This window comes from Phalacrocorax aristotelis, chromosome Z, assembly GCF_949628215.1.
Source record: "Phalacrocorax aristotelis chromosome Z, bGulAri2.1, whole genome shotgun sequence".
Classification (NCBI taxonomy): domain Eukaryota; kingdom Metazoa; phylum Chordata; class Aves; order Suliformes; family Phalacrocoracidae; genus Phalacrocorax; species Phalacrocorax aristotelis.
In genome coordinates, this window is record NC_134311.1 from 51126478 (window position 1) to 51141041 (window position 14564).

Consider the following 14564-nt stretch of genomic DNA (forward strand, 5'->3'; position numbering starts at 1 on the left):
AAGGCCTGTTTTTCAAGTTGTTCATTGTATCTACATAAGGGTTGCATGCACAGCTACAGAGATGTTGCTAAGATCCTCTTGTACAGGCGAGCTTTAATAACAGTGTGTCTACTTCTCTGATGGAAGCAGTTTAATGCAGACCAGCAGCAAGCAGAGCTTCATTCTCCAGCTATGACCAGCACCTGTCTTCATCAGCACCCTGGGGGAGAACTCAGATTGCCCATGGTTTTCCTCATTTGCTCATTTGGTGGGGGAAAATAAAGCACAAAGGTCATCTTTGTTGAGAATTATAGTTGTAATACAAGGCATCTAATTGCAGACAGTAAAAAGAGGAGCAGATCTTTGCCTTTTTCACCCTCCCTGTACGTACATGACCATACTAGAGAAAATATAAATCTAAATTTTGGTGACCATTTATTACTCTGGGGTCATAAGGCTGTCTAATGTAAAAGCCTTTGCTGGAAATATGAAAACTCTATACCATGAGTGGTTTTTGAGAAGTTTCTATACATTTCTCTTTCTTTTTAAGGGGCCAGACATCCTAGAAAGTTTTAGTTTGTCTTTGGTCAAGCGCAGTGTGATTGAGTGTAATACAGAATGTACATAACATAGCCAGTTCTTGCAGCATGCAATTTTGGCAATTACAGATCTCTTGCTGTCTAAGGAATGGTTTATTTATTTCTTTTTTAAAGAAAGGGAGAGTAAGTAGGGAAGATGAAAACAAAGGTGCCAACACTTTCTACTCTCGTCAATACTTAGTAGTATGTACTTACTCTTGGTAGATCTATGAAGGATGCAAGATGCCTAGCCTTGAGTATAGTGTATTAATCTAACCACAGGAAATTAAAAACTTAAAACAAAAGCACAGTTAGTTTTAATGAGGCATTTCAAGAACCAGTTCTTTAAACAGTTCTTTAAACTAAGCAGGAATAATTTCCAGCAACTGAAAGCGTGTGATTTTTTTAAAAATTATTATTTTAGCTTTAAGATAGTTAAGCATGTACAGGAAATTAAGCATGAAGAAACTGAATTGGTATCTTTAGAGTTTAAGGTTTCATGTTATCATGGTGAATAAGGTGGTGGTGACTGATCTGCAGCAATTTTGTCATAAGCTGGTGGAGCATCAGGTACCTATAGTAACGAAAATGGGTGTGAAAGATTGAAAAACAATTAAGGTGCAAGAAAATGACGTTAAAGATGCAGTGAGCTATTTACCTTCATGTCAGATATGGTGCTACAACTTAAAATAGCTGAGCTCATTCATTATGTCTTTACTTTTTTTAATGTTAGTTTTTGCTAATATGTTTTTTAGTTTTGAATCAAAGTAAATTCATTTTGTTTGTAGTGTTCATCCAAAGAGAGAATTTTCAGTGTTATAAGGACAGGAATTTTTAAAAAAAGTAATTTTTTTTTTCATATTGAGAATTCAGACTAATGCTGAAACTTTTCTTTAAAAGTCTTGATGCAGGTTCATTGTCTTATTTCCAATGTTAACAGTTTGGGCAGCTTATTTAAAATAAGTGGTAAGTTAGCCTTTTCCCTATTCTAAAACTATTTAAACACACCCATAACTTGACATATATATTTATCAATTAAGTTATTTTAACTTTTTAAAAATTATAGGTTTGAATGTTCATCTTTCCATAAGGATTAGAGGAGCTAAAACCATGAAATTTTGTAATGTTCCCTGACAATTGTTGTCAAGGTACAGTACACCAGACAGAGTCCATTTGTTGTTTGTCAGAATAGCAGAACATCCGTTACAGAGGTGTTTGTTTATTCAGTATATTTCACATTCAACTGTTACATCATTCTAATATATTACATAATGATCATACAATTTAAGAATAAAGGTAGGTGAAAGAAGATGATTTTTTAAAAGAATTCTTAATAGTAGATTTTAAAAACCCTTTTCTCATTAAAAATTGTGCAAAATACTACTTTTTAAGTTAACGTAGAGGCATTGAAGACCCAATCTAGAGAGCACACCCCAAGAAAGAAATCAACAAGTGACTGTTTACCAAGATTATCTCACTATGTTGTAAGTAAATGAAACCCTGATTTGCAACTTACCACAGAACTGAAATTTCTGTAATCCTGCAGAGCCATTTTGCAGTCTGGTGCTGTTCCCTCACCTACCATGGTTCTTATTGTGCCCACACTAGACCTTTTGCTCTGTGACAGATCATAAAGAAATATGGGGACAATGAGATGAAGAAGAGCATTTGAAGCTGGATCAAATTATGCATCACTTAATATTTGACAGCACACTTACAGTATGTATTAGAATCTGGGACTAGGGCCAGACACAATGCCAGCAAGTAAGAGAGGTAATCTACCTATCAGTTTTTGCTGTCTCTGCTGAGGCATACTCTCTCTCCTGCATTATCCAATTACATTGCCAGAAAAATGAGAATCACGTTTTTTAGGTCCACGACTGCTGCAGGAACTGACACCTTCTCACATACCTGAATGCCTCCTCCTTTTTATCCCACCATTTCTTTCTTTTATCTCCAACCTTCTCCATTTTTTCACCATTTCTTTTGTATATATTCTGTACCAGTTCTCCCCTAGCCAAAAAGCCTAGCAAAAACTTGATTTTCAAAACCAGAAAGCAGCAATCTGCAATGAGAAGGAATTAAAAGAATTCTGGTTTGCTTTTTGAAGTTTTTTTCTGAGTATTACCTTAATTGTTGCAACATTTCACTATGACAGTTAAGGGTTTATGTATTCTGCCTGTTGATATATGTATTGGGTAGATCACTGGAAAATTAGTGGGGCAAAGTTAGTAGAAGCAGCAAGGAAATGGATTTGCTGACTTAGATGAGAGGTATGCTTTTTAATTCCAGATGGTCACATCTTTTTCAAAATATTAGGATAACTAAAAGATATTTACTGTAAACTATATAATTGGATAAAGCTTTCACTCTAAAGGATTAGAAGTGGCCTCCCTTTCATAGGAGAGAGATCAGAACTTCAAAGATAAAGTTCTGAGACTTTTAACAACCGGTTACAAGAAGGATTGTAATGTTTTTTATATTTTTAAGATGACACAAAGTAGTATTTTTTAGAAGTAGTGTTTAGAAAGCAAACCACAAACCTGCCCTGCTTTTTTGTAAATCTTAAAACTGCAAGTCAACCTCTATACAAATAAATCATGCATCACCCGTACATGAACATAATATTTACTTAGTTACTTGTAACAGTTATTTTTCTTCTCTGCTTCCTAGATTTACTCTAATCATCTCTGTCCTCATTTAGGGGTAAGTCTTATAAGTAGTGAATATATTATTTTTTTTAAGTGAATCTACACAGAACATCTCTTGGTTCTCTGTAAATATTAAATATAATGCTTCCAAGAGATCATTTTTTTCCACGAGTGTGTTGTGCGAAGTTGGGCAACTGGCTTCATGTCCCTGTGCTTCTGCTTCTTCTTACCTCTTTGCCTGACTTGCAAGTTTTTCCGGGCAAGGTGTGTTTCATATTGTGTGGTTTCACCTGTGTCAGTGTATATATTGCCTGAGATAATGATGTCCTACTACAGATTCGATGTCCTCTGCATTAATGTAATGCAAATAATAATACGTTGTCAAAATAATAACATGCTAGAAAGTGAGCTGCCATGCTTACCCGCAGACTTTTATAGCCACTACGTCTTTTGTAATACCAGCAGCCAAAAATAAGTAAAATTGCCAGCACCAAAATGAAAAGTCCAATACCCAGAGCTCTGTTGGGAAAGCAAAACAAAATAGTTAACACCAGAAGAAGATGCATTCTTCTGGAAGCAAGCATGATTAAAGCAAAAGTCTGTATCAGTATCCTTTTATCAGAGGAAGGCATGGAGCAGAACTTACCTCAGAATATAGGCAAAGTATCAATAATTTCAGTCAGACTCTGCAGATTACACAGTTAGCTAAATTCTCTGCCAAATTCTTAAGCATTTTAAAAATATGGAATATATTGCTTCGAGGATAATAATCTACCAGTGACTACTGGTTCTAAAAATATCACTGCCTGTAAATCCAGCAAACAGCATTGCGATATTGGAAGAGAACGTGAAATAAATACCACACCTGCAGAGACACAGCTCATGTTTATTTTTTAAATTTATCTTGGCAGCAAGTATTGAGAAATGTAGCCTAACTGCATCATATTGCAACAGCTCCTGGTGACAGAAGGATTTTTTTGCATACATAAAACACTACACAACCTCAAAACCTAAGTAAGAAACTTTCAATTATTCATAAAGAGCTCTATAATTCTTTACTTCTTGTTCTGTGACATACTAGCACAGTATCAGTGTCACTGGCTCATTTTAGGGAACGTAGGCTTTGCAAACTGCTGTAAGACATCTTTCCCACTGCTTGCTGGGGACCTGGGAGAAGTAGCACAGTTCCATTATCTGTCAGAAAGCAAGCTGACAAAGTAATTGCAAGTTTTCTAGTCACAAAAACCCTTCCTCCTGTGCTAATATCCTCTCTGTTAAGATGTACAGTATTCACTCCCCATTCTATTGTTCTTTGCCTGTCCAGGAACAGAATAGTCTGCAAAATGCTTAAATGGAAAAGAGGACAGGAAAAAATTATCACATGATTCAGGACAAACCCATTCTAACATACTTTTATATAACTTATATCCAGTTGCCCTGCAGTAATCACCACCAGGCTTTTCCACTGTCAGTCTCAGTGGATCCTCGGTCTGGATCGGGGTATGTGACTTGTCAGAGACCTTTTATATCTATTTGCTCTGATTTTCAGTGACTCAGAGTCCATGGAGTATGTCCTTGTGACCTAAGAAGCTGGAAAGAAGATGCAAGCAGATACATGTGGCAGAACAGGCTGGGTTTTTGTAGGAACTGCCTGTGTGCCTTTTGAAGCATGAAGACCCTTGGAGCCAAATGGATTTTCTTTTTCACAAGTACCTGAATCTTGCAAGTTGCTCCTGGCCCTTCATGACTTTGTGTTGGCTGGAGATCTGTTTAACCCAAGAATACAGCGCACAGCATTCACTTGCTTCCTGGTGCAGCTGTGTTGCAGCTGATCTTCAAAGTTATGAGGTGGCTCCACTGGCTTTGTTAATGTCCCCAGCACAGTTAAAACTTGCAGGGACTACTTTCGCAAGCAACTGCTGCCTTTTCTGCATTTTGAGACTGCTTTCTGCTTTTCACATGCTCTGTAGTTTTAGCTGTCCATTAGCCTGTGTGCCCCACAGAATGTGCGTAATTTCTGGAGTTGATGATTTTAACTGCATATTTGCCATCTCATTCCTTCCCTACATTTTTGGAGGCTAGTATGAAAAGTATGTGTGCAATTTCTTGCAATTCCAGTTAAAGTTGCAGCTATGATATTAGTAATCTGTGTTTATATCTTGAATGCTCCTTCTGGTACTGGAAGGAGAGAATCACTTTTCCCTCGCATATCTAGAAAAAACTGCTTACAGTTGCAGCCGCTGGAATTCACGGCAGTTAGGGGTGAGCGTGCTTAGTTTCAGGTGCTTAGACATGACTAGCTAGCTTTCTCTTTTGGAGAACTGAACTGCTGTAGAAGGACTATGAGATGCCTTCCTCTTTGTTTATTACATTCTCTCTGCCCAGGCATGAACATGGAGAACCAAATATCTTGCAGTATATGTGTGTGGGGGACAAGCCGCTGAGTTTGGGGTGAGTAAACCAGTACCAGAAGCACATTCCACACACAGATAATCCCAAACACTGTGGAAATATCTGTCTAAAGTAATAAATCACCAGTGGGATAGTGTCTCTAGTAATCCAAGACCCAATATATTTTATTGCGAGCCAGAACTAACAGTGTATTAGCGTGAATTAGTTCTGCTTAAGTGGAATCTCACTCAGAAACAATTTACTGAGAATCACATTTGTATGGCATCGATGCCTCCATCTGCTTTTGGATGGTATTTTATCATTTCTCTAGGGTTTTCACTTCCATTATTCTTTAGGGTAAGACAATGTCCCTTTGAGGTTCTGAAGAGAGGTATGTGGATCTGGAGATAAAACTTAGTGTAAAGATGACCTTACAACAGCCTCAAAAGAAGATTCTAAACAAGCCTCAATAAACATGGTAATTTTACTATAAAGGTTAATGACTTGTGATCATGTGATCAAACCCTAGATTCTTGAATTCTGCAATTCTGATTTTTCTTAACGCTTTATGATCCTGCGATGACAAACGTTAGAGACAACTACAGGATAGCTAAAATGCACTCCACCTATATACAACAGTGACTTTTTCTGACACTATTTTATAGATTTCTTTGAATGTGAATGTGTTTCATGAGGTTACATAACATAAGTTTTGCTTTATGCTTACTCTTCTGCTGCAAGATAGCTGTGTCCTTTCCCTCTGAAAAATTTGCCATCTGGATGATGGTTTCTTCTGGGCATTTTGTGAGCTTGGTCCTGCTCAAACCTACAGAATAGAAATACAGTGCCTCAGTGCAATAAATAATTTGTTATCCTTAAAACATAATATTATCAACTGTTTTGTTTTAATGGGAGCATTTTAGGGAGGCAGAATAATCTGATATCTTCAGAGTCAAGTAGATCCATATAGAATCAGAGAATCATTAAGGTTGGAAAAGACCTCCAGGATCATCAAGTCCACCTGTCAACCCAACACCACCTTCTAAACCATCTCCTAAACCATGCCCTGAAGTGCCACATCTACATGCCTTTTAAATACCTCCAGGGATGGTGACACTCTGGCAGCCTGTGGCAATGCCTGACCACTCTTTCAGTAAAGAAATTTTTCCTAATATCCAATCTAAACCTCCCCTGACATAGCTTGAAGCTGTTTCCTCTTGTTCTATCGCTAGTGACCTGGGAGAAGAGACCAACACCCACCTCACCACAACCTCCTTTCAGGTAGTTGTAGAGAGCAAGAAGGTCTCCCCTCAGCCTCCTCTTCTCCAGGCTGAGCAACCCCAGTTCCCTCAAGCTCTCCTCATAAGACCTGCTCTCCAGACCCTTCATCAGCTTCGTTGCCCTTCTCTGGACATGCTCCAGCACCTCAATGTCCCTCTTGTAGTGAGGGGCCCGAAACTGAACACAATATTCAAGTTACACCCTCACCAGTGCTGAGTACAGGGGCACGATCACTTCCCTGCTCCTGCTGGCCACATTATTCCTAACACAAGCCAGGATGCTGTTGGCCTTCTTGGCCACCTGGGTACACTGCTGGCTTGTGTTCAGGCGACTGTCAACCAACATCCCCAGGTCCTTCTCCACTGGACAGCTTTCCAGCCACTCTTTCCCAAGCCTGCAGCGCTGCATGGGGTTGTTTTGACCCAAGGGCAGGACGCGGCACTTGGCCTTGTTGAACCTCAGACAGTTGGCCTTGGCCCATCTATCCAGCCTGTCCAGATCCTTCTGCAGAGCCTTCGTACCCTTGAGTAGATCAACACTCCTGCCAATTTGGTATCGTCTGCAAACTTACCGAGGGTGCACTCGATCCCCTTGTCCAGATCATTGACAAGGATATCAAACAGAACTGTCCCCAACACTGAGCCCTGGGGAATATCACTTGTGACTGGCCGCCAGCTGGATTTAGCTCCATTCACCACAACTCTCTGGGCTTGGCCATCCAGCCAGTGTTTCACCCAGCGAAGAGTACACCTGTCTAAGCCATGAGCAGCCAGCTTCTCTAGGAGGATACTGTGGGAGACACTGTCAAAGGCTTTGCTAAAGTCCAGGTAGACAACGTTCCCTCAACCACTGGACAAGTCACCTGATCATAGAAGGAGATCAGGTTGGTCAGGCAGGACCTGCCTTTCATGAAGCCATGCTGACTGGGCCTGACCCCTGGTTGTCCTGCACTTGCCTGGTGAGCTCACTCAAGATGTATTGCTCCATGATCTTCCCTGGTACCAAGGTCAGGCTGACAGGCCTGTAGTTTCCCAGATCCTCCTTCCAGCCCTTCTTGTAGATGGGCATCACATCGGCAAGCCTCAAGTCATCTGGGACCTCCCCTGTTAGCCAGGACTGCTGATGAATGATGGAGAGTGGCTCAGTGAGCTCCTCTGCCAGCTCCCTCAGTGCTCGAGTGGATCCTGCCTGGCCCCATAGACTTGTGAGTGTCCAGGTGGCTCAGCAGGTCATAAACTGCTTCCTCCTGGATTATGGGGGGTTTATTCTGCTCCCTGTCCCTGCCATCCAGCTCAGGAGGCTGAATACCCCTGGGATAACTGGTCTGATGGTTAAAGACTGAGGCAAAGAAGGCATTTAGTACCTCAGCTTTTTCCTCATCCTTGGTGGCAATGTTCCCCTCTGCGTCCAATAGAGGGTGGAGATTCTCTGATTCTGTTTTTGTTGTTAATATATTTGTTAAAACATTTTTTGTTATCCCTTACAGCAGTGGCCAGGTTGAGTTCTAGCTGGGCTTTTGCTTGCCTAATTTTCTCACTGCATGACCTAACAAGGTCTCTATTCTTCTTGTGTTACCTGCCCCTTCTTCCAAAAGCGGCAGACTCTCCTTTTTTCCTGAGTGTCAGCAGAAACTCCCTGTTCAGCCAGGCCGGTCATCTTCCCCACTGGTTCGTCTTGTGGCACATGGGGACAGCCTGCTCCTGCGCCTGCAAGACTTCTGGAAGGATATGTATATGCATATGCATATACATATGCAACTGTCCCAGTTTAAAGCAAAACCCAAACCCCTAACTATAGTCTACATTTTAATAACTCCACTGACATCAAGGTATTTGCACCTGAGCACAACGGAGAAGAATTTGACATGGTCTTCTTAGGTACTAAGTAATGGAAGACTTCTGAAGTAAAATCTCTGCGGAATATAAAAAGAAATGCAACTTACCTGGACAAGAAAAACTATTTAGAAGAAGAAAAACTAATACTGTCCTTACAAGTAGTTTTTTCTTTATTTCTGTTATCACCTGCAAATGCTCAAGGTCCAGTTTTTCAATCAGTGTAAACTCTCAGAGATCTGCTGATTTTCAGATGGTTATACTAATTTATATCTGCTGACAACCTCCAAAGTCTATGCAGGGAATTTATATTATAATCTTGATTTCCACCCTTAAAGAAATAATCATCCAGTTAAAAGCAGTCTGAACAGTTAAAAATCTAATTGATCAAATATACTGAAGAAGAATTCCTCAAGTAATCATGTTTCTGTCATTTAAACAGCACAACAACAGATCCTACTTGATAGTATCTGGCTAATCTACCTACTTTACACAAATATAATACCCAATGACTTCACTGAAGTGAATTCTAACCAAGGAAACAAAACATTTTCAGAGTTCACAGAGAGACAGTCAAGCCTCTTCTGAAGCACAATTTTGAAGCAATGCAGAAAATTTTAGGTAGAGTAAAAAAATACAAATCTTACCTCCTTCAGGCCTGTATTCTGTCTGTTAACTGAAAGGCATGTACAGCTTTCTTTTCCTTGACTTAGTCTGTTTTTTTCTTCTTTGATCTGTTCTCTTGTGACTATCACGAGTTTAAATTCCTTTCAGTACAGCTTCTGAATGCATTAATTAGCATGAAAGAGTCAAGGAGACAACTTTTCATTTTCTTCTTACAGTCTGCATCCTTCCCTCCTAATAAGCAGCTCACAAATCTGTTATTTCTTCATTTATTACAAAAAACTCTGAGAAATGGCTCTACAGCATTTTACCTGCCTAATCAGTTCAAGTTCCTAGAGTGGACAGACTACTTCTAAATTTAAGTATGCTTTGATTTAGGACTGACAATTTTGTGACAGAGGGCTGGTGTAAACAGAGATTTTGCATTTATTTAATTATAGTGTTGTTTATGCACACTTTTTGAACCATTGTAATGCTGTGGAAACTAGTATAGTTGGAGCAAAACTCATAGAAGGTGCTATTATACTGTGATAGAAGTGTCTTAGATTAGGGCAACTACAGCTTAATTCTGTACTGGTAAGTAAATGCTGCAACAAAATGAGTGTCTGTCCCATGGACTGCAGAACTAATGAAGCCTGGTTTCCTATGGATTTGTGTGCGTTGCCTGTACTCATGCTGCAGTAATTCCATTTACAACACCAGGCAAGAAATGGCAGTCTCTGATTAATTCAGAGGTCTGGGTGCTGTGATGGGCCAGCAGAGTTAATGCTAAAAAAAAAAAAACCCAAACAGAGAGAAAAACCCCACAAGAATCATGTTCTGCTTGTCATTTCTCACAGTGAATCATTAATTTGTGCCTCTCTGTCCTGCCATGGATTTTTTTTTAAGTTTGAAGAACTCAAACTTAAAACTTTGATGCTTTTGCTTATCTTTGAAGCTGTGAACCTTGCTCTAAAAGTGGTTGAAAATGGCTGACTCGCTCAAAAGTGAATAGGGGAGAACTGATAGTGTGATAGGTAGTGATTAGGCAATCACATGAAAGTCTTAATATCCATATTCCTGGCTAATGCAGGGCTGGGAAGAGCCAGATCATTTTTCTGCTTGTGCATTTTGCCTAATTATGGTAAAAATCTAGTCTTTCTTTGGATACCTTTCCATGGCAGTGCCCAGTGACAGGACCAGAGGTAATGGGCACAGACTGAAATACAGGAGGCTCCAGCTGAACATCAGGAAACACTTTTTTAATGTGATGGTGACTAAGCCCTGGCATAGATTGCCTAGAGAGGTTGTGGAATCTCCATCCTTGGAGATATTCAAAAGCCATCTGGAGATGGTCTTGAGCAACCAGATCTAGGTGGCCCTCCTGGAGTTGGGGGTTAAATCAGATGACCTCCAGGCATCCCTTCCAACCTCAGCCATTCTGTGATTAATACCAGAAGGATGTGATTGTTTTTGCTAGACCCATTAAAGTTTGAAACAACACTTTTTTTTTTGCAGAGAAGAGTAAAGGGAGGAAAAAAATGAACATTATTGAGGAGCATAAACTTGCTCATTTGGCCAAATGGTGAACTCAATGGGAGTTTTGTAGGTGAAAGAGATGTAGGGAAAATTTCTGTAGATACCCATGTGTGTAAAACAGTAAGTGTATGCTATCACAGTCTATCAAGTTCCCAAGCAACGTGTCAGCCCTTGTGCAGTACTCTGAAAACGTCATAGACCTCATTATCAAGGCACGTGTTTTCCTGAAGAAAAGCTTCACTTCCAGGAGAGGATGACAACTGAAAGGTAGTGTTTGTTCTTGCCAGAATCCAAACTGAGCAATACAGAAAATCCATGTGATACCAAAACCAGTCTCTGCCCCTTCCTTGCCTCAAGCAGTGGGGGTGATAAAATGTCAACTGATTGACTCTTTTGCATTCTGAATGAATCTCTTGTTAATAGTGTAGTAAGGAAGGGGAAAAAAGAACAACTTTGTCATGGATCTGTGGTGCCATTTACATACCAATGTAAATGCACAGTGCTGCTATTGAGGAATTGGGTGGATGACAAGATGAAACACCATGTCTTGGTTCTGATTTGGTTTTTCATAAAATCTTATTTCTCTGAGGTGTTGCTGCTAACTCCATCAGCATAAAGTCACTGGAATTGACGTATGGATTCCACAAGTGTTATGTTTTTAAAGAGAACATTTCAAGGGGAGAAGAGGTTGGAAGAGGAAGAATCCTTAGGAGAAACCCCAAAGCAACCCAGGCCTTCTGCGATAGCCAGCAACCTGTGGCAAGCCTAGGACACTCTGATGAATCTTGATGACAGGTATAAAATGAGTGCATCTAATGTAACTGAAAATAACATGTCTGACCTTTTAAGAAGAATAGTTTTTATGCTGTTGACAGTGTGATTCCATCTATCTAGGACAAGATCCTGGGATTTTTATTCATTTTTTTATTTCCCTTAATTGATAATCCTTATTTTTCTCGGGCCTTTGAGGCTTCCTACAGCAGAAAGCAAAGAAGTGTAAGTACCTTGACATCTGATTTAGTAAAGGCTTTAGTTTTGAGTTTTATGGGAATTTCAGTGGAAACTCTCAAGTGTTTCAGGGCTAAGTCTACATTAACAGTAACAGAGTGAAAAAGAAGATTATACCCTTTCCAGTTGGTGCTGGGGTTCCTCATCTCTCCATGGTTTGGGAATTTACTTTGAAGTAGGTATTACCTGGCTTCCAGAGCTGAACAGCTCCACTATAGGCTTGATTTGGAACTTTTTGAAAATAAACTATTTCTCAAATTCCTTCTACCTCAACTGCAGCAACCTCCAGGAAGCAACATGTTGTCCTGTAAACTGCTCTGCACAGACACCATTAATATGTTGTCATCCTGAAAGCCTGGTTCGTGAAAGTAAGTTCTTCCTCACGTAATTTCCAAGTGCAGCTGTGGTCCTTAGTGTCAGACCTATCTCCCTGTGCTCCAGCTCAGTACAGAAGGAGTGATAGTCTTAATCCTGTAGTAGCTATGCCAAGAGGATGCCATGAATGCAGTGGTACTTGTGTTCCTGCACCTTGTTTTTCCAAAGAAGAAAGATTTGATAACTTTCTGGCAGTGTTTTTCTTTGCTGCTACATTGTCTGTGGTTGACTGGAGGTTCTGAGCCCAGGGGGTTGTTCAGATTTATAGGACTTTCTGCATGAGAAGCAGGATGACCAACCATGGGTGAAAACCTTCTGGATGCAGTCCAGCACTATCAAGATATGGCAGAGTTACAATTTTTCTTGCATGTAATTTCAGGAGGCCTGACCTGGATTCAAGAGAATGGTGGCGTTTCCTAAAGCCTCATAGTCCTGTTTCCACCAGTGAGTGGCTAACTGGTTTGGGGTGAGAAAGTCCTTGCAAGTGAGCTGCTGATTTAGGGCTCTGAGGCTAGCTCAGAAACATTTTGTTTAAAGTAAGCAAATATAGGCAACACTGACTACATCGTTAGCAGCTTGGAACAAAACAGCCCTTTGCAAGTAATGCCTGCAGTAATAGTCCAGTGAAACTTATCTTGGATATTGCTGCTACAGATGAAGTAAAAGCAGTCCCAAAATGAATGCAAACACTCGTTCCTTTTTCTGTGCTATTTAAACGGGTATGTAGTCATCAGCTGACAGTGTGTCTCGGTGACTAATGCTATTCAGTGCATTTAGCAAAAAAAATAACAGAACTACTTTTCATTTCTCCCTCCACAGGATCACAGGATCCTGTTCAGGCTGGTGGGGACCTGGGGAGGTCTCCAGCCCCAGCTCCTGCCCAGAGCTCAGGCTCAGCCATGGGTTCAGACTGGGCTGCTCAGGACTTCACCCAGTCAGGGCATGAAACCCCCAAGGATGGAGACAGCCCAACCTCCCTGGGCCCCTTCCCCACTGCTGCACTGTCCTCATGGGGAGAAGGCTTTGTATCTCCAGCTTGAGCCTCTCGTGTTTCAGCTCATGCTGTTGCCTCTCACCCTCCTGCCAGGTGCTGCTGTGAAGAGCCTGGCTGCATCTCCTCTATCCGTCCCATCGGTGCCAGGGATGCTGTTGGGTGCCCCCCAAGGCTGCCCCTCCTCCTGGCTGAACCAGTCCCGGTCCCCAGCCCCACAGCCTCTCAGTGGCCCTCTGCTGGACTCAGTCATGTTTATCAACTTCTTCCCTGGAATTGGTGCCCCAAAATGGGTGCAGAACTGCAGAGCAGAGAGGAATAATCACCTCCCTTGATCTACTCTCTGTGCCCCTGTTCATATGGGCCAGGATGCCACTAGCCTTCTTTACTGCCCATGTCAGATGTCAGCACATATCAAAATACAGAAATTGGTGACAGGGCTTGTAAGTGAAATATAGAATTTTAACAGAAAGTCAGAGGTGGAACCTGCATCTTTTAAACACTTCTCCATTCCTCCCCCTCCCCCGACCAATTCCTTTCACTTTATAAAATGAAGAGTTATTTTAAATATTGGAACAGCACAGAAGACTGAAGAATAATACTTTCTATAAAAATCTGAGGTTTTCAACTGACATGATTGAAAAATGTTTTGTCAGAAATTTCAGGGCCTTGCTACAAGACTTTGCCCACCCATTTGTGTCCCTTCCGTTGTGTGTTCTGCAATGAAGCCCTCACACATAGTTGATTTATTAGTGGTTCAGCTAATTTCCTGTAAATTCACTTAAATTTTGTAATTAATTGTTATTCTTATGAGTCAAGAAGCAATTATTTTAGATGAGTGATTTATGTTAAACTTGGCTTCACAAAGTGTTTCAATGGTAAAAATTTCTGAAGTTCATAACTAGGGCAGCTATGACATCTGTAATAGTTTGAAAGCTTTTAAGTGCCATGTTTTTTCCTTTTACTGTTTCTTTTTAAAAGTGAACCATCCCTTCCTCCCTTCTTTTATGTTCTCTCTTCCCCTGATAAAATAAAATCACCCCCCAAAAAAGTTACTTGGATACAGACTCTTTTTATTCTCATAAATTGAATATTTGCTCAAAGAGCCTCAGCACAGTTGAAGTGTGGGACTGAAGAGGATGTCAGGAAGTCATCTAGTCCATCCCACTGTTCTGAAGCACAATTGAATGTATTTTGATTCTCTCTCATGTCTTATCTGTTCTCTGATATCTCTGTGTTTTCATATTTGCCCTATAGCCTGTTTCTATGCTTAACAGGCTATAATGAAGTTTTTTTCCCATTACATAACCCTGCCTTGCTGCAAATTATATCAATT

The 14564-nt window shown here is 40.5% G+C and overlaps 1 protein-coding gene and 1 long non-coding RNA gene across 2 annotated transcripts; one reads left to right on the forward strand and one right to left on the reverse strand.

The window, feature by feature from the left end:
• Positions 1 to 1062: 1062 nt before the first annotated feature.
• On the reverse strand, positions 1063 to 6421 carry MLANA (melan-A). The gene is made up of 4 exons (XM_075079612.1): positions 6327 to 6421; positions 3631 to 3727; positions 2074 to 2175; positions 1063 to 1131 (listed from the first exon to the last, which is right to left on the reverse strand). Exons 1-4 carry the CDS (start codon positions 6398 to 6400, stop codon positions 1063 to 1065), a joined length of 342 nt encoding a protein of 113 aa, XP_074935713.1. The 5' UTR covers positions 6401 to 6421.
• On the forward strand, positions 2162 to 14283 carry LOC142050665 (uncharacterized). Its single transcript, XR_012658083.1, has 2 exons — positions 2162 to 3263; positions 4120 to 14283. It is a non-coding gene; the product is annotated as an uncharacterized LOC142050665 (long non-coding RNA).
• Positions 14284 to 14564: the final 281 nt, after the last annotated feature.

Excerpts from the sequence above, each read along its gene's own strand:
- MLANA (XM_075079612.1), bottom strand. The coding sequence starts at position 6,400 with ATGCCCAGAAGAAACCATCATCCAGATGGCAAATTTTTCAGAGGGAAA. Across the intron at positions 2,176-3,630 it reads GTGGCTATAAAAGTCTGCGG|AGCAAAAGGTCTAGTGTGGG; the intron begins GTAAGCATGGCA and ends GATCTGTCACAG. Across the intron at positions 1,132-2,073 it reads ACAGAAATTTCAGTTCTGTG|GTACCTGATGCTCCACCAGC; the intron begins GTAAGTTGCAAA and ends TCGTTACTATAG.